At 37.4% G+C, this 20155-nt stretch overlaps 2 protein-coding genes across 7 annotated transcripts; one reads left to right on the top strand and one right to left on the bottom strand.

The window, feature by feature from the left end:
- Positions 1–71: 71 nt before the first annotated feature.
- LOC105450118 (sideroflexin-2) lies at positions 72–5660 on the bottom strand. Of its 6 annotated transcripts, none has more exons than XM_011689787.1 (9): positions 5447–5660; positions 3249–3425; positions 2724–2894; positions 2201–2399; positions 1848–1973; positions 1382–1448; positions 1169–1268; positions 1023–1070; positions 72–945 (listed from the first exon to the last, which is right to left on the bottom strand). In XM_011689787.1, the coding sequence occupies exons 2-9, from the start codon at positions 3401–3403 to the stop codon at positions 831–833; spliced, it is 981 nt and encodes a 326-aa protein (XP_011688089.1). In that variant the 5' UTR covers positions 3404–3425; positions 5447–5660; the 3' UTR covers positions 72–830. The 6 variants fall into 6 exon arrangements, with proteins under 6 accessions (XP_011688089.1, XP_011688085.1, XP_011688086.1 ...); XM_011689783.1 differs by having other exon boundaries at positions 3249–3438; positions 5442–5659; XM_011689784.1 differs by having other exon boundaries at positions 5442–5659.
- Positions 5661–6258: 598 nt separating this feature from the next.
- LOC105450116 (PWWP domain-containing protein 2A-like) lies at positions 6259–18249 on the top strand. The gene is made up of 7 exons (XM_011689778.1): positions 6259–6576; positions 13060–13384; positions 13783–14017; positions 14465–15143; positions 15641–16232; positions 16386–16520; positions 16722–18249. The coding sequence occupies exons 1-7, from the start codon at positions 6416–6418 to the stop codon at positions 16869–16871; spliced, it is 2277 nt and encodes a 758-aa protein (XP_011688080.1). The 5' UTR covers positions 6259–6415; the 3' UTR covers positions 16872–18249.
- The last annotated feature ends 1906 nt before the right edge of the window (positions 18250–20155 follow it).

Here is a 20155-nt window from a genome sequence, read left to right as displayed (position 1 = left end):
AGTTTTTGTACATCCGAAATATCAAATTATAGGTTAAAGCTGTGTAAGGGCAAAATAATAGCTCTTCAACATTATTGAACAACATTTATTGACACAACGTCATGATATAATACTATATCTTTCATCAATTATATGTGTATTAAAGTTTTTTTATTGTATCACTATATATGGCAGCATTTTACTTTCGACAGGCTTCTCAAAATTTAATAATATCCATAAAATTAAGTAATATTTCAGTGCTTAAGTATAATGATGCATTAAAATGCTACGAAACTTATAAATTAACGTTAAGACCTGAGAGCCCTGAGAGGAACAATTAAGCGTGAAATAAAACTCGCATAACAATTCGTAATTATATATGTAATCGGTAAAGCACCAATTTATATTGTCAACATTTTATCCTTTACTATCTATCGGTTCTATCCTGATTCGTGCGGCTATCGACTTCTCTCTTATTGTAAGATACTTTAGTGCGTCGACTGAATTTTATTTTATCATCACTCTGTGAATTTGTGACTAAATTCTAATTTTTAAAAAATTGACGTACTAAACGCTAATTTAAATATTATTATTAATATCGGTGCGACATTCAAAATTTCATACTTCAAATCATAAGAAAAAGCTGTGCGCTAAATTTTTAATGACAAATTCAAAAAATATTTCTACCATATAATTGACTATAATTTAATAAGTGATATTCATTTCGGGTTCGTCTCTGTTCCAGCAGAAGTGTTTACCGTCACTGTGTCATTTGAAACAACGATCCTTTATAAAGGATGGAATAACACTTATATTTGTACAAGCTCATAAAACTAGAACTTTTCATCACATTACAGCCCCTTGTTGAAATATAAGTACGTCGGTAATTCGCCACCTTTGCAGTTCTTCGTCAGTAGCTCATAGTTTTCCGGCTCCCAGCGCTGCAAAGTGGTGGTCTTGATGGAACTACAAAATCGTATAATAAAATAAAAACAAAATGTAAAGAAGAATTTTTGAATGTAGAATATAGAAGTATTGTTTACCATTTTTGTGGAAATAGCGCACACGCCGTCGGCACCATAAACGTCAGCCTAAGATGTTTGACAAAAAATTCACACAGTAATTAAAATAATAATTTAATAACAATGATATAAGCGGCAGGCGAAAATAAGATAAGAAATGTACTCACGAAATTCCGCACATCATAATTTGTATCGGCGCGTGCAGTGGTTTAATTCTTTGCATCCACAGGTATTTTTCCCATCTTTCCATTATAGGCGGTAGAATAACTGCGGAAATTATCGTTTTAATTAGCTAAATGCATTATATGAAGCTGCGAATAATTTTGTAGAAAATTTCGATAAGTAATTAAAATTGAGATAGATGTTTGATCGATACATACGCATGCCGGGTGCGCACATGACAATTCTCGAAATGACGACTTGACTGATGCCTTTCACAGCCGCGAGCTAAAATCGTTTAATAAACGTTTATTAAAAATTTCTAATATGTTTAGCGTTGAATTTAATAAAATTTGGAACAGTTTTAATATTAATTTATCTTGGTTAATTTGATAAAATACATAAATTAATTTATAATTTTATCTGCGTTTTGTGTTTTATAAAATTGTGTAAATTTATTACTCTCTAAATCTGAATCAGTGCATAGTCACAATGATTATCGATCGTTATTCATTGAATGCATCAGTCCCAAGTATTTCACTGGTAATCATAAATTATAGATTAATATTAATACTTTAATTATAGATTATTAGTGAAATTATAGCCAGATTATAGGTACTGACTTAATCAGTGATTTTTCAATACTTTTCCACTGATTCAGATTTCGAGAATAACCAGCGTATATACCTTTGATTTTGTAAGTTTTCTGCCGTCATCGTCAACGAGATCCACGCCGTTTACAATTTCGTTCTGTCTCATTAGAGGGATATTAGCGCAATTAGCGGCTGCCACTGCGGCGAACGGAACGTACCTCTGAAATGTGTTTTTTTTTCTTGTATTCAGCAATCTAGGTTTTCAGTGATCTGGGACAAGATACTCCGTTTTAAATTATATACAGGGTAAAAATAATCCAACATGCTCCACTTACAGATAAAAATGAACTACTTTAAATTTCGTCAAAAAGAAAAGATCGTCGATATTGATGTATATAAAATCTGGAATATTTTATGTAGTTTCTGAATTGCTCTTACGAAACTTACAGCCATTAGAGGACTCGCGCGCTTTTCCCAATACGTTTTACATCCTATTGCAGTTACCATGGCCGCGACGGTAGCACTAACATAGGCTGCACCTAGCTGATTAGTCGTTACAGGACTGTTAGCGTTCCTATTGGTGTAATTGACGAGGGCGTTGAAGGACTGGTTAACCCATTGCCAAAAAACTACTGCCTTAGTTGTCCTAAATCGAATCAACATCGAATGTTAAAAAAAAAGATAACTTGTTCCAGATCATGCGACAAGTTCTCTGACAAATGAGTAAAATTATAGGAGCTCAGTTAATAAGAACATCATGTTTTATTAAAATTGAAATTAATTAAATAAATAAAGTTAATTACTTTTTCCTGACTGTCGAGATATTTCTGGTTTTTTTTATTGATATAATCAAATGAAAAAATCTGTAATAACCATTGGTAAAGGAAATCCAATTGGAAGGAATCGATGACTCCAATGAATTGGAGTCATCGATCCCTTCTTTAATGACATCAAATTTTCTATAAAATACCTGTAAAACTGAAGCATCGCGCCGGTGATGGCCATTCCTCCCGGCACCTGGAAGGACATTCTGCCGAAGACATTCTGCAGATCGCCGGTGTCGGGATGAAAGGCAGACTCGTACAGCTTCCTCGCATAGATAATTTGCTCTCTGGTAGTACCAGCTGGCTCTTTGCCATTTCTATAAGGTACAAAGTGCGAAGATTTTCAAGCAGTTCGAGAATACAATGCACGCATCGAATGCATACGGCGTTCTCATTGTCTTAATTCTCAATAACAAATCTCAATTTAATGTAAATGTAATTAAACGTAAATATATATCTTAAAATTTCCAGCTGATTTAAGAATATTGGTAGAGATGGTATTATAATAAGTATAACACATAGAAATATTTGATATTATTATCAGATCACAGATAATAATATCAGATATTTATAATCAGTGTTAAAAATTTTCAAACTGATCCCGTGCGCCTCGAATCTACTAAAGTAAGGAAGAAATCTCGCGAAACTACGTGACATATATTTATTATAACCTGTATTGTTCGCATAACACTTTAGCAGCTAGCAATTCCGATTCTGGTTTGACGCAGGTGCGGAAGTCAGTCATCCACGCGAAGTATTTCCATCTTCCTACGAAGGTGTTTTGATCCCACAAGGGTTTGTCCAGGTCCAATCTCTCGTTCGTCATCGTGTCCAATTGAGAGATGTCTCTAGTACAAATCTCTAATCAGCAATAAATATGTAGATAATTTGTAAAGTGGAAGATATATTACGATAAATTATAAATTTAGAAAGTCGATTTTATAAATTGCAACATCGTAATATCTTTCTTTTTGATATATGTTATTGATTCTGTTATTTATAAATTCAAAAACTTTCGTTCGCGATTTATATACGCGCGATAAAGACTATACACAATGTCCCAAAGCGCTAGAGTAATATTCTAAAATAGGATATACGTACTGCAAATGTTATACAAATGGATCTTAAGTTGGAGGCTGAACGTTTTGAGCGATCAAACGTTTCGCATAAGCCGTGCTTCCTTTCGTAATGTTACAAGAAGTCCGACTAAATGAGGATATATTTATAGTTTCAATGCGCGAGCTCTGTGCGTGAAAATAGTGCGCTGCGGTCGAGCATTTTTAATATACACGAAGCAATCTTCGCTTCTTGTCATCGAAATATTACGTAATATTTTTCCACGAGCAGAATAAGCATAATAGATAACATGCATAGTTATAGATAAAAGCTAGTACTTATTATTACACGGAAACCTTCTTTAAAGAAAATTTAACGGGGAACGAACTCGAGATATTGACATCGCAAATTAGTCTCTTACTATTCAATATAATTTTTAAGCCAATTTGACGTCATATTTTTTTCTGTGTTTTGTTTTCTTCTATATCTTTCTTCGTCAACAAACTTCGTCTACAACTTTGAAATATTTCTATTTAGAAATATATAGTTTTGCTCTTTATGTACAATAAAATATCTTAAAATATTCATATTTTTTCAAATTTATTTATATATATTAAAAAATTTATAAACCTTTTAAAGATAATTTTTTATGACGGAGGATCTTTTTTATTTTGACATATTATTAAAATTTGACGCCTTTCTTTCATAAATTTGTTGATAATCAAATTTAATTTCTTTAATAATCCTCTTCAACTCAAATTACAGATGCAAAACTGTAGAAACTTGCATTTACACGCATTCGATTATTAGCTACAAAATACGGGTTCCAATTTTTAAATTATCTACTGCAAATTAAATGATAGTAATTATTCAAAAAGTAATTTAAGAACGTTGCGGATTAGGAAGACTTATTGTATAAGAAAGCTTTAGATTACATCTCATTATATCAAAATAGCTACGAGATCGAATTTCCGAAATTGTAAGCAAATCTGATAAGCAATCATATTATATAAAAATAAAATAAAGAGACATTCCGTGAAAGTCGGAGTAATCGTTTGCAATGTCATGATGGAATTGATAGATAAGCGTCATTGTGCATTATCAATGTTGTGCCATTCACATGTCCGCCGCTAATCATTCCGAATGCAAACCTTAATTGTGCAAGAACGTATCACACATTTTAAAGGCCCCAACACACTTTTTATTTATCAATCAATATAACATTTTTTATGAATCATTAAGTACAACATAAGAGTAATAGAAAAAAATTGTAGCAATTAAATAAAACCTGTTTATTTCATTCACATTGCCATTAATCAATTTAATTTAAATGAACAAATTAGATTGGTCCGATCAAACGGAAAATTTTCATCTTTTCATTATTTAGTCAATGTGAACGAAGCTAAATTATATGCAGCTGTCAATGAGAACGTGTGAGCATAGCTTAACGAATGTCGACATATCACATGCATTTTTCGTGTCATTATCAACGCTCCTCTCATGCGTCACTTTATTTCTTCCAGCACTTGTCACAACCAATATCGACTTCACTTTCTCATAAAATAAAAGTTGCGGTCGAAGTGGCGACCCACTTTTCGGCAGGGTGCACCGGCAACCACAATGGTTGAACCAATTGATCAACCGGTTGCTTTTTACGTTAAACGTCAAACATAGATATGAAGAAAGAGAATTATGTCGCTATCCGGACTGCAAATTGGGCCCGGTAAGAATCTGCCTCTCGTTGCCACTCACGTCGCCTTGAAGCGCTTATGCAACGTTTTATTAAAGCATAAATCCTAGTCACTCACCCTACCGTGAAAGACACACGCTGCCTCTGGAGGTGCGCTCGGCCGTTCTCGGCCGCTCTGTTTCAATGCCGGCGAGTGCCGAGCCGAGATGTATAGAGAGCGCCGAATCCAAAAGGAGCAATGGAGCAATACCGCGTGATGATCGCACGATAAGATCCCTTACTATACGCTACTGACACCGAGAACGCGCCCTTCAATGGGGAAGTTGCGCTAGGCCGCGTTCATACCGTTTGCAACATTGTTGCAACAGTGTCACTACAGTCTAATCTCACATCCTCGTCCGTCATTTTGATTGTAGATCGAAAACTTTGGAAAATCAAAGATTTACGAATGGGAAGGTATAGTCACAGAGACAGTCTTAGGCGGTTGATGTTATCATGTTAATTTGCATAAATTTATTTCTCTGAAAATTTGCCATTGGTTGGTAGCATTGTTCAACAGCCACAAAACGAGTGTGGTTCCGGAACGTCATTTCCTACATACAGACCTGGCGCGGCGGGCCGCCTCCCGCCTCCAGCAGGCGCAGGCGCATCGGAGGCGACGGCGCAGCCAGCTGTGTGGGCTGCCAGGTTAAATGTCCCCTCTACCTGCCAACCAACTTCTATCCCCCACGTACCCCCTAGCCATGAAGCTTTACCGCCCGCCTCACGCGGTCTTCGCACACAGCCGCAGCCGTCGTTCCTCACGTCATCCGGTTCAGACAGACTGCGAGCGAGCGAACGAACGAGAGAGAGAAAGAGAGAGAGCAAGAGAGAGAGAGAGAGAAAGAAAGAAAGAAACGAGGGGCGGTGCGTCGCGGCGCGGAGCGGCGCGGCGCACGAGACGACGGCGACGACGGCACGAGACGATCCGCTCGCTCCTCTCGGTCGGCTCGGTCGTAGCGGAGCGAAGCGGAAAGCGCAAAGCCCATACCACACCACACACCACCAGCTTACTCGCACGCTCGCTCGCAATAACTTTAAACTCGGGGCAAGATGGCGGCCGCGGCGGCGGAGGCCCCGTCCGCGCACCTCGCGCTCGCCACGGGCGACAAGATCCTCGTGACCGTCGAATCCGCGCTACCCGACATCCTCGTGGTATCTTTCGTCCATGGCGCCAAGTGCTTCCAAGGTGCGCTCCTCGACGCCACCAAGAGGTAAGATTAAGGGAAAGAAAAACGAGAGAGAGAATGAGAGAGAGAGAGAGAGAGAGAGAGAAGAGAGTGAAAGAGAGAAAGAAAGAGCGATATAAAGAAAAGACCTCGTGTTGTGACCTGTTCTTTTTTTCCTATTTTGTTCTGCTTACCGAGAGAGCCTTTGTTCGGTCATCGAAACAATGTTCAACCCCTGACCACCCTTCGGTTTTGGAAGAAAAAAATCTGAGAAAAGGGTGCGTTATGCAAGTCCCGCCGCTAAAACCAAAAGGTTTCCGATAGCTATAATGTCTCGAACAGAGCTTAGGATTAGCTGATTTATCGATTTGTCGATCCTCTGATTTTTTTCAGATTTATTAGGATAAAGTTTTGCAAGAAACTTATCAATGCTTGTGCTTGTTACATCGAATGCTGACGATTAAATACGCTCGTGAATCATTGATCTTTAGAAGTTTTACATTGTCTTTTTGAGACCTGCAAAAACAATGTATCTTTGGAAATTTGTTGGTTTATTCTTTAGTTGCTATCTGGACAGAATGACGAATACATAATGGAATGTTCAATAGAAAAGTTGATGACTAAGTCCACTTGTGATTCGTCGAGATTTCTTAAGATGTGTGGCGATCTCCTACAGGAATACTAAAATAGGAATTGCGAATCCAGAACCGAATCCTCGGAAACTTTTTGACTTTCAAACTCTCCCATCACCACACGCAAACTCGTGCTTCGGAGCAAAGTGACAATTGTTTGTCATACCGGATATTAATGACTGCGCTCTTTTGTGTCATTCTGATATTGCTATTTCCTTCAGCTTTGCGTAGGTGTCTCAATAAATTCTAGGATACCGAAAGTTCTAAAAGTTCGAAGGGATGAATCCTTGAATACTAGTATATTCATGTCGTTTCTTCCAAATTACAGTAATAATTTTGAGAGAAGCTGATAGTTGTGTTCGAGAAACGGTTCGTTGACGGTGTTTTTTCGGTTTGATTTTTTTCAACTTTGTACAGTCGTGGACAAATAGATTGCGACACTTTTTTAAATAGATTTTTAACATAAATTTAATGTATATAATATATATTTTATAAGTGCCTAATATTTTTCAAATGCGAATCACGATTGGCGTATTATCTTTTTTCTAGAGACAGTACACCAATTTTGCAAATGTGAATTATCGTAGTTTTGCAAAATATTAATGCGTTTCGAAGTTTATAAAAAAAGTGTCGCAACCAATTTGTCCACAACTGTACACTTATTTCTGAGAACAAAAGAAGCGAAAGATCTAAAACTTTCAATTTCGAATATCTAAAGATTCAAGGTTACCGAAATCTGATAGATTGTACAGCTGCAAAAATTCTTTGCGATGATTCTTATCTTTAGAATTTATGAATCCGAGAATTCGAGAAGGATTTTAGAATTGCCACACAAGTTAAGACTAAAGTACAAACAAATAAAGATCAGGATAAAATAGTAGAATGAGCTATGATCGATGTATAATAATAATCGTTGTACACGATGATCGATGTTCCATTGTAACAAAAAGTTTGATGCCACGTATAACTTATAATCTTCAACGTCATTGCTGGGATTCGAGGATGTGATATTATCAATTTAGAAATTCAGGTACCCGGAACAAAGTCAATGTTCCAAATGTCTGGCAGCGTCAGGATCCCAAGGAGTCGTTACATAATCGATCTAAAATTGGGCGGTTGCACAAAAGTGCCGTCGACTTTCTCGCGTAGCATTCTCGAAATTTAAGGATCTCTCTTTCAAGCTTAATTGCACATTTCATTTATGAAGCAAAGTATAATTAATTTATATTTATATTAATTATATAAATCGTGAATTGAAAAGAATCTATTTCTTCTATAGAACAAATATGTATCTAAAAAAGGAACAACAATTTATTCAAAAACTTTATTTTAAATGAAACATCGGTTTAATACATATTTAGAAATAATCAGCTTGACGCAGAAGATATTAAAATTAAAATTTATATCTTCAGGACTTTTTTTAGATTTTATTTTTAAGACAAAAGTTGTTTCCTAACTTCTTACTTTATTTTTGTGAGTTAATAATTTATTCTGCTCTTTTATCAACTTTTTAAACGTATAGACGTCTGAATCCAATTTGAATCGAAAGATTCAGGCTTTAAGATTCAGATATTAATATTAAAGTATCAGAGGAATGATATTAAGATATTCGAGATATTTTAATTATCGCGATATACGCGCGGGATTAAGTTGCGACAGAAGTTACGGTGGTGACGCCGTCCGACGGCGCGCGATGCCCGTCGGCTTCCACGATAGTGCACGAAACTTACGCGCGAACTTGGCACGGAATATCTCATTTCCTCCGAGACGTAAATAGGTCCAAGAGTCCCAAAAGCTCCGATAATTTTGATAACTTATCTGCACTTTAATAGGAAGTGTGTTCGCGCGCGAATACGTCTCCTCCCAGCGCCAGCCGCCGATGGGCGTGGAAGTCGTGAGTTTCCTCAAATTTTACATGACTCGGTTGTCGCGAAGTCCTCATATAAATGAGATATTACATCCTCCGCCCGTTTTTTTTTCTCCACTTACGTATATGTATAATTACATATACCCGGTGTCCCGCGAGTTGCACGCTTTCCTTCCAATTTGTAATGGAATTTTTTGAATTTTTTTAACGATAACTGAATTTACACAAATATTATAACCACAGTGAGTTTATCGTATATATGCGATTAATCAACTTAATGAATTCCATTATTACCATGAACCGTCGATTGTTGAAATTCTCTTCGCGCGATATGATGAATTAGAATCTGATTGCTAATTAAATTATCATTATTTTAAATCATGAACATGAAGTTTATCTATCCAATCAATGAACGAGAGATTGACAATGAATTAATAACGCGGTTTGTGGAGTTTGCCATTCAATAAAATTTCGGCAAAAGTTGAAAAGTTAAAGCAATAAGTTGATTTTGAATAGCCGTGAAATACGTGAATAAACGTGCAACGAAAGTTTCGTGTCACTCAGTATATGCTAAAAAGACTCGACTGGTGGTGACTCATGGTCTCGCATAGTAAACGCCACCTTTGTAATATAGTCGTTGCCGAGACTTCTCTAATACGAGTAGTCATTTCGATTATTGGGAAATTAACTAAGTAGTCGTTATACTGGTTGACCACTGTTGTTACAGATACACGAGTTAATCCGCGAACTTATGAAAGGCGAGCTCTATATGTATGCATGTATATAGCCAGGCCAATAACGTGTGGGAAGCCTTAAACTGAATTTACACAAATATTATAACCACAGTGAGTTTATCGTATATATGCGATTAATCAACTTAATGAATTCCATTATTAAAGTTTTACCATGAAACCGTTGAGGTTTATCGAACTTGATTACATGTTATTACAACATGAATTGAATTTTACATGAATCGAATCAACTGAATTCGCCGAGTGTTATAATTAAAATGGATATTAAACCGATTTCGAGTAGAGTGCTATTATTTGGCGGGTAAACTCATTTTCGTTCACGATAACGCCACGCAATTATCCAATTTGTTCGATTCTATCTTCAGAATCGGAGTGCAATTTCGTTGACTACGAAATCACACTCCGATCCCGATCTCGATCGATGTCAATCGCCCGCCCCAGACTTTTCGCTCGAGCCCCGTTTAGCCAAATGGCAATTTTCCTCATGCAATTGCTAGTTTCGTCCGTCCAGGCAGTTGTCGTTTTTCTCAGCGCATTTTTCTCAGAGGGCAGCCGGGGTTAGCTGTCCCGTGAGTTCAGAGTTGGGCTCGTCGCTGTGGCCGAACAGCTGTTGCCCGTTTTCTTACCCCGCGCCCTAGGTTTTCTTGTCCAAGCCGGGCGGCCAATGGCCGCCCCGTGTCGCAATTGCACAACCATGCCTAGCAGGGCTGTAAACAGGGGCGAGGGGATCGTTTAGGATCGATCACCAATAATACCTTAATTTGAAAAATTAATTATTAATATTGCCTTTCTTATTACGTCGCTCATTTATTATTCTTTCGTTATTATCCTTAACTTTTGTATGTTTAATGCGGTAATAACCCACATAGCAGAAGTATCCAAAATATATTGTAGAAATACCATAAAGATATAGGTATTTGAGATATGATAATCTTTAGGATATCACTATGATATATTTCGAATATTTCTGCTGTATGGGAAATGATGCCGTTTTGGGTCCGATTGATAATATTTAGGATAACAATAAGTAGCCAGTATTTTAGTGTGTTTTTTATTTGTAAATAATTTTCGTTCACGTCAATTGTGCTGTAATATATGTGGCAATTTTGTTTTATCGAGTTGAGTTAGATAAGGAAAGATAAGTAATCCAGAGACAGTAAAGTTTCTGTTTACGGCCCTGAATGCTAGTCGGGGCCACCGACCAACCAGGCCTGGCTTGTGTCACGTTGTGCACGACGGTATGGTGCGGCAGAGGTTCCCATATTTTTCCGTTATAATTTAAGTCTTCTTAGTTTATCTAGAAAAATTGGCGATACACTTTTAAAGAATTTTATGAAAGACGTCGATGAAATATTTACATTTGTCGAATAATAAAGTTAGCTTCTTAACAAAGATTTACATTCAGAAGAGTAATTCTGTCTTCCCTTTTTAAAAATCAAGACCATTGACCAACATTAGCTTCTCAAAGAATTTCTCGAAACATTCTTGGACAAAAAACTGTTATAGAACTGATATTTATAATTACAGTGAGAATATTAATTTATATTAATAAAATATTAATATATTTTTTCGTTAATTTCAAGCAGACTTTGTTTTAGCAGAATTTTGGTTGAATTGTGCACACTATTAAATACACATTTGGGAAAGGCCGATCGATGACTGAATTAGATGACAGTCCAAGGACATGAATTTATTAGTCTGAGGGAACGGTATTTATCGATCTGCCCGACATCGAGCCAAAATACGAGTCTCAGCTGTGCGTTTCGCGTGCGATCCAAGGTTGAGAACCTTCAATATAGTGGTCTCGTGTTCGTCAGGAACAAAGGGAATATCGTCGACGTCTCTGAGAACGCCACCATTTGCGGGTCGAAACTGCGGATGTGTGCGTGGACACAAAGCAGAGAAACAGCCACGTATACCAACGCCATAGTCCACGTTAACCGTCTGCTTTATTAACTTAAGAAATGAGCAGTTGTTGTTACAGTTGTTTTTAACGAGATAATTGGGAATGTCAGGAAAAAAACAAAATTAGAATCTATAATTGCGATAGATCGGGGAATAAATGGAATTCAACGTTTTATCGCGTAGATGCTAGCTCGTTGATCGATTGCAGCTCTTGATTAAAAATGTAAATTTAAGCTAAGCTTAAAGATTAGATAAGTCCGCATAATTTAAAAGTAAAAAGACGAAAATGAGAGAAAGATTTGAAGAATTCTAGGCTTTACAAATATATGGCAGCGCTCGCATCTTCTCGCGTTGTAAATTCGTTACAATGATAAGCAAAGCGAGGGGTAGACCCCTCCAATTTATCAGTTTTATCATAATCATTTTCACGTTTCGTGGCAAATCTGCTGATTCCTGATATTCCCTCCCAGCCATTTTTCTTCCCTGCGCGCGGTCTGACTCGGAATTTCGAGGGTCTGCCTCGTATCGGGACCCAGAAAATATTAATGGATATACCGTCAGAGGCTGTCGCTCATTGTACGCGCCTCTCTCGAATCAATACCATGACATGGCCGCGTTGTCGGTGCACGGGAAGCCGACGAAGCATACCCGAAAGCGTTGCCCAATCTTCTACCCGGCCATTCTCATTCCACGTCGGTTTCTATTGAAACCTTCGGAATGAAAGCTTCGACGCAACGGCGGTCTAGCTCGCTTGCCAAGACGAACGTAGGAAAGTTGATCAAGAAAAGTTGCTTAAAGTCGCGAGAAAATTTAGAGCACTCGGTAAAATCGAGTCTTAAGCATCGGGAAAATAAGCCATTGACGTCATTTTTGACGATCCGAAATCCGTACGTCAATCTGAAGCCTTTTTCTCCGAGTCGAAAAAAGTAAACTTGAAATACTCAAGCACAGATTTTGTATCGCGGAGAATCGAGAGAGAGAGAGAGAGAGAGAGAGAGAGAGAGAGAGAGAGAGCTAACGTCGTACCGAGCACAAAGTACTCACACAAAGGAACGCAAAAGAAAACCTCTGCACTTCCCTCATATTTATTGATTCGCGTTTGATGTAAGATGATACAAATGAATATATCGCTACGTGCGAGGTCGAATCGAGTAGTCAGACAGTCTCGACCAAAGGTATAACGATGCATATGTTATAATACGTCGAGTTTCAAAATTTTAATTAGCAAACAAACAGCCAGAAATAAGATATTCAAAACGATGGAAATATATCGATAAAGTTATTATTTATACCTTTTCGGATAATTATAGATGATGTTTAAATTTTCGAAACGTCGATTATGCAAGACGTGCTATACGAATTATATTTGTAGGGGCCTTCCCTGCGGTGTTCAACCCCCGGAGCCGGTGCCGGATCCCGATGGCGACAAACTGGCGACGATCGCGGCACGCTTCAGTTATTTCCAGGAGAAGAGGAGCGCGTCGTCGGCGGCGGCGGCCGCCGTCGTTGCCAAGGTTGACCTCCGTAGGAGCATCAATCCACCGGCTAGATATAAGAACGCGAGGCCTACGGTGAGGCTGAGACCTCGCCAGGTGCTCTGCAGCAAGTGCCGATCGATCTGCAACGAGAACAGTGAGAATGTTGACGTGAGCAAGAAGCGGAAGCACGAGGACGTTCAGCAACAGCAATCGCAGCAGGTACTGCGAATGTTGCTCAGAATATCTATACATATATTCGACAGGTGTCCCGTCGAATGTTTCTTCATGTCTCTACAGAGTTTTTCAAGAATTCGTAAAGACAAATAAATTCCATTTCTTGTAATAATATGCATATTTAAAGATACTTGAGAACAGAAGAGGCTGAAAAGCTATAAACTAAAATTTATACTTTAAGAAACTCATAAAAAGTGTGATAACGTAAACTACATCGGGTCTCTGAGTTTTACAGCTTCGATAAACGATTGCGTTTTTTTTGACAACGTTAAACTCGTTTCGGGCTTTTGGAGACTTCATCGAAATCGCTGCACGTTTAATGCAATATTTAGCCCGAATCGTCGCGCGGAAGTAACTTGCTTTTTCTTTGCTGATTCTACCAGCTGATCCCAGGATCTACGAGAAGAAGCGACCGACGTTGCGGTCAGCAACCGCAGAAGACTCAACGAACGTTGCTGTCGGAATGCCGGACGAAAAGCACGATCTCCAATCAAGCGACGAAGACGGCAAGTTCGAGTACCGACTCGTCGAAGCTGGGAGCGTCGCTGATCCCAAAACTGTCGAGACTACAGCCCAACGAGATCAGCGACGCAATTCAAGGATCCGGTCAATTATCTGGTACGTTTTTATCTGTTATACTTTCAATGAACCGTGTTGATGTTAACATGTACTATTACTAGAAAATTTAAGGATGGTTTTTTTTGTTAAATGAATATATATATATATATATATATATACATATATATATATATGAAGTAATAAAATAAAAATTATATAATATATTCGTATGTGTATACATATATTACAATTTGGAATTTTTTTAATCGTTTATTTTTGTAAGATAAAGAGCCTATTTTAATTTCCATAATAGGTGTCTGTTTAAAGTAGAATCAGTTTAAAGTAGTTCGAGAAGATACTTCTTCAATTCTTTGCGAAAATAATAATTACTTAAAAATTAGAAAATACTTTTCGGGCTATTGAATTTCTAGACGAATGAAAGAGCTTTCGACAATATAATCTTACAATTAGTATAAGCTCGTATCGAAGACTGGACAATTGTTTCAGACAAAGTGAAAGTTGCGACGAGCGCGCAATCTTCACATTGGTCTGTCAGAAACGAAGAGGAAGTGTCCTTGCTGGCGTCGTCGCAAGAACGGGTGGAGTCCACAGTCGATGACAATAATCCTTCGACGGCTTATTGTGCCACGCCGAGAAGGCTCAGCAGTTCGTCGGTGGAGAGCGCGAAAATTCCCGAAGAAGAGGACAAGAAGACCTTCGCGGCCGCGGATTCGACGATGAGACCGAAAACTGGCAGAGTGCCGAGGAAGAAGCGCTCGGTGGGCTCGATGGAGGATCTCTGGGATGAATCGGTGTTCGAGGATCCCACGAGAACCGCCAGGACCACGCCGGTGATCAAGATCTCATTCGGTGCGCAAGGCGAGGGTACTGTTCTCAAGATACCAGCGAAACCTCAGGATCCTGACGCGTACGAGCAGGAGACGGACGACGCCGATGACGCTCAGCAAGAGAGAGATCCTCTGGAGCTGCCCAGATCCTTTGGCGACGATTACGAGGGCGAAGAAGACGGGCAGGAGCAGGTGGATCCTCAGAAGCAAGGCGGCGTGATAAAGGACGCCAGTGCAAAGGCAGCGAAACGGGCTCTGAAGAAGGCCAAGAAAGAGGCTAGAAGAAAGATGTTGGGCGGTGTGTCACCAGCGAGATCGCCATGCAATGGATCGCCGAGGTAAGATCACATCAAGTGAAAATTATTGAAATTCATAGAATTCGCAGGATTAGATTTTGTACAGTTGCGAGTTTTATGATATTGTATTTTTTCAATCTTATTCGTTTTTTTACAATAATATCATGTACAAATAAATTATATATAAATACATTGCACAATTGTATGTGCACGATTGTATAATATAGAGAAATATTACAACATCTATTGTAATTGGTTGTAATATATTTATTGTAATTTATAAAACATATTTCCTTGCGAATTTAAAATTTATATTTAAGAAGCCGAATTTTTCCAAGAATTTATCGCTGTTTTAATTTATCCAGATAAATTATATAAAAATACATTGCACAATTGTATGCGCACGATTATATAGTATAGAGAAATATTACAACTTTATTGTAACTAATTTATAAAATATATTTCCTTGCGTATTTAAAATTTATATTTAAGAAGCCGAATTTTTTCAAGAATTTATATCGCTGTTTTAATTTATCCAGATACAACCCCACGTACGATCCGCTCTTATATCATCGTCGGAAGCATAAGGTGAAACATAAAAAGAAACACAAAGAAGGCCGAAAGCACAAGAACCAGCAACAACAGGAACAACTGCAATCTGAGCAGTCCTGTTTAGATTCCACAGAATCGCAGGAACAAGAGCAGCAGCAGCAGCAAGAACAACAACAACAACAACAGCAGCAGCAGCAGCCGCAGCAGTCGCAGGAACATAATTGGAATGTCTTACCAGGCGGCGGTGAATCTTACCGAGCCATCAAGGAGCAGTGCCTGAAACAGAAGCTGTCGATATCTCTGAAGAGGCTGAACACAAATGCGTACGCGCGTTGTGATTACCCCGTGAGTAACGCGTCCTCTGGCTGCAAGAGTTCCGGTGGTAGCAGCGACGAGTTGAGCGAACACGAACCGGAAGTCGAAACCGCGCCGGATTTTCCACCCCATCAGTCGACCCCTCTGGTTATGCGCCTAGCTGCCACCCCCGTAGCTCACTGTCTTACAACCAACGGCCGGCGGATGGACGTGGGCGATGTCGTATGGGGCAAAGTTCACGGCTTTCCTTGGTGGCCTGGCAAGGTATGCCCAAGGTGTTCCAATAAAATAATGTTGACAATAAGAAATCAACTTAATATAGAACATTATAAGTTACAACAATCATTAGTTTAACTAATGAGTGTTAGTTAAGCCGTTAGATTAATATCTATTGTTATCGAATTTTATTATGCGCAGGTGCTAAGTATCACGGTATCTTGCAAGGAAGACGGTACCTCATCAGGTCCTCAGGCTCACGTGGCTTGGTACGGATCGTCGACGAGTTCGCTAATGTCCTGTGATCAATTAAGTCCCTTTCTCGAATCTTTTAAGGTATAAAATTCAAATAATAATAATGAATAAATACAATAAATGATAAAAATCACTAAAGTATAATGAGTAATAATTGAAACTGCTTCAAAAGATAAAAGAAACGAAGGAGCGAAATTTGGAATTTATTTTGTTTGTTTCACAATGACAGTAACATATAATGACTTATAAATTTGTTAATAATAGTCATGAATCTGATTTTAGGCACGGTATAACAAGAAAAAGCGCGGCCCGTACAAGGAAGCGATACGGCAGGCCCAAAGCGAGGCTCAAAGTCAAATCACGCCTAATTCACCAACCAGCAGCGTGTTGAACGTCTGCAGTTCGCCCCGCGAAGTCAACGTCCTCTCCTAAGGGAAGTTCTCCGACAACCATTCCTTACTAACGAGCATCCGTCGCCGTGATAATTGAAGTGTTCGTGGCAAGAGAGAGAGAGAGAGAGAGAGAGAGAGTGCCGATCGGTAATTAATAATATCTTTAAACTTGTTCAACTTTTCTCATCGACATACGATTCTTCTTCTTCTTCTTGTAGAACGTTCTCTTTACGTTTTCTATAAGCGTAATGAGTTTAAATGTTTGGAGAAACGTTCAACTTAAAAGATTCTTGAGAATTTTCAATTGCTTTTCTCGCGGATCTTAAACTTTGCGTTTGTTTCAAACTTCTGAGACTTGAAGTGGACTTCAGATCTTTGAAATTTCCGGTACTGATTTCAACGTACATTTCTTTATCGTGATAATTATTGCTGCTAATCGCACTAATGACTGAATTCCGAAAAGATAACGTACTTACGCCACGTGTGCGAGCCGACATTGACCTGCTCCGAGCACTTGGATTAACGGCGGACGCGGAATTGTCGTGTAACATATGAAATTTTGTACATACCCATTAGCGCTAATGAAATAGTTACTGATCAATGTTTTGTCAGCCATCTGTCTCGCTATCAGTCGCTTGAAGCCAGTCGCGCCGGCATGTATTAACTACATCCTTGACTGACATCTTCCGATATTTTTTACAATTCTACAATTTTATGCTAAAAATTCCAACTTTTAGTATACTACTAAAAATGTTTATAAAACTTTTTTTATTGATACGATCAGTACTTAAGTTTTGAGATATGTAATCTTGAATTGTTTGTCGTTCTCTGACAAGTCATTCTTTTACTTATCGTTTGTAAATTCTGAAGCTCTACAATTGCAATATCTTTGTTTGTTCCGAGAGCTTCATGTTTTTAATATAAACGATTTGCAGATTTTAATTAATAGAATTGAGACATATTCGTGCATTCTAATGATGTAACTTAATATTTTTTTTAATTATAATTTTACAGGATCCTGATGAATCATGATGCGTTCTTTGCTCATGAAATATTCGAATTCTGTAACAGAATTGTATGATTTTTTTTTATTCTTCAGCAAAAACGGCCAATGTCTGCGCGATCGACTGACTTTTGGCGAATCGAGTCGTGAACGTTTACTGCCATCGTCACTGGCTTTTCTGTCCTCAGCTTACTAAGCGGACGGTAGCGCGCAAAAGTCTTACTCTAGATATTTCTATCACTGCGAGGTTCTTTCGTTGATTAATCTCTCAAACGTTTCGGGCGGCGTGACTCGCCCAATTATATATCACGCGATTATCTCAGAATACACATTATGGTTTATTATGTATAATAATATGTACATTTATTACATGCGGTATATTTTTCAGATTTAATATGTACATAAAAATTAAGAATATGTATTTATATATATCTATAGAATATATATATATACATATATCTTTTACTTTTTATTTCTATGGCGTTTTAATTTTCCGAGACGAGAGAAGCAGCATTTGAGGGATTAAGTGTATGAAAATGATTGGTAATTAGTTATTAATTTTTATTTCCAACGGCCGCCATAGTGATTCAAGTCGCAGATCCAGCTGGAGAAAAGCGCTTTGTTTGCGTGTGCTTAGGACTGTATTTAAATGTAAATTTTTCCTTCTTCTCCGACAAAGACAGCCAATGTTTACGCTTTGTGCCAACACTGCCGTGTAATTAAACAATCGATTGTTTGATATTTGAGCAACGATAATTGTGAAGCGAGTTTACAATAGCTTGGATGAATTTCAATTCCTAAAAATCTAATTAACTAGAAACTTATATATTTCATTCTTCTAAAAAGAGATATATGAAACGATAGAAAATTTTCTTGCAGTTACAGATTTAGGAAATTAATAACAAAATAGTTTTTACAACTCCGATATTGATAAAACTTCAAGTTTTAATTGTAGACTAAAACTTTAATCGCTAAGTTCTGATTTATAATTTTGGAATTATATGAAGATACAAATGATTACAAAAACTGAAAAATTTCCGAATTATATTCGGCATTGTGAATTGTTTTGTAGAAGGGAAATAATCATTTAGAAATTGGACGTCTGCTCTAATTCAAAAGTAGCGAAGACATTGTGAAACTGCGAATAGTACTTAAGAAACCCTGATTATTGTTACATCGATGTTGTGCCACTGCCTCGACACGATTTTCTTCCACAAAAAATATTTCCATATCTAATCGAAGCCATTATCGACTGATTTGTTTTTTTTTTGTAATGTTGAAGTTATATATATCTTGTGGAAGAGAGGAAGCTCATTTTTGTAGAATCTTCGAATTCTCACAACACATACACGACATATTGAGAACTGATCATCAGGAATTATTAGAAGAAATATCAACAATTTGTTGATTATAAAAATTGAATATTAATCGCGACTACATATTACAAATTGTCTTAGAATATTTATAATTTTTTTAACAATTGAACCACGAGAAGGGCAAAATCTATTTAATTGCAAAACAAATCTTATGAATGAATTATATTTTGAGAATATAAAGAGACCTGCGAAATCGGCTACGACAGTCTTTTTGTTTAATTTTTAATTTAATAATTCAAAGCGGGTAATTTTTTATTCTCGCGATACGTCGTCTATAAATAGGTGCGAAAAAAAGAATGTGCGTATGAGAAAAAAGACGGAATGAGAGAGCAAGAGAGTGTGAAAGAGAGAAAGAAAGAGAGAGAGAGTTTTAGAAAAAAAAGAGAGTGGAAAGATAAGGTGTTTTAAGTAACTGTGATTTTTTTGCAAATGTTTTATATATATTATATATATGTATGTTATATACATAAATATGAATTAATTTCTACACATAATATAAACGATGTTTCGATGTCGCTGTGTTTATACGGACTAGGCTAACATATCGTTAACGGAAATAATGATGACGATTATTATTATTATTATTATTATAGACGATGATTATTATAATTATAATGATTATTATTATTCCTCATTATTGTTACTCGAGTGTTGCTGGATTGCTTGCTGTAAGTATACGAGGATGGACTGTATCGTCTATTAGCGCATTTTTCTATCGCCTCATTAAACAAATCGAAACGGAAATGTTAATTTAATAATTTTGTCACGAAGAAGAAATTTTGTGCATTTCGTATTTTCTTACGAGAAAAAAGTCTTTTTCTCGAGTTTATTAAATAGCTTTGTTTTTTGTACTTACGAGGCGCCGCTTTTACTTTGCGTTGATCGCTTTGTTATTTAATTTTTTTTTCCCTTTTCATAATGTTTTGTGTTAAATAAGTATTTATG

Source organism: Wasmannia auropunctata, unplaced genomic scaffold, assembly GCF_000956235.1.
Source record: "Wasmannia auropunctata unplaced genomic scaffold, wasmannia.A_1.0 LD336069.1, whole genome shotgun sequence".
NCBI classification, from domain to species: domain Eukaryota; kingdom Metazoa; phylum Arthropoda; class Insecta; order Hymenoptera; family Formicidae; genus Wasmannia; species Wasmannia auropunctata.
This window is presented reverse-complemented; position numbering and strand designations above follow the sequence as displayed.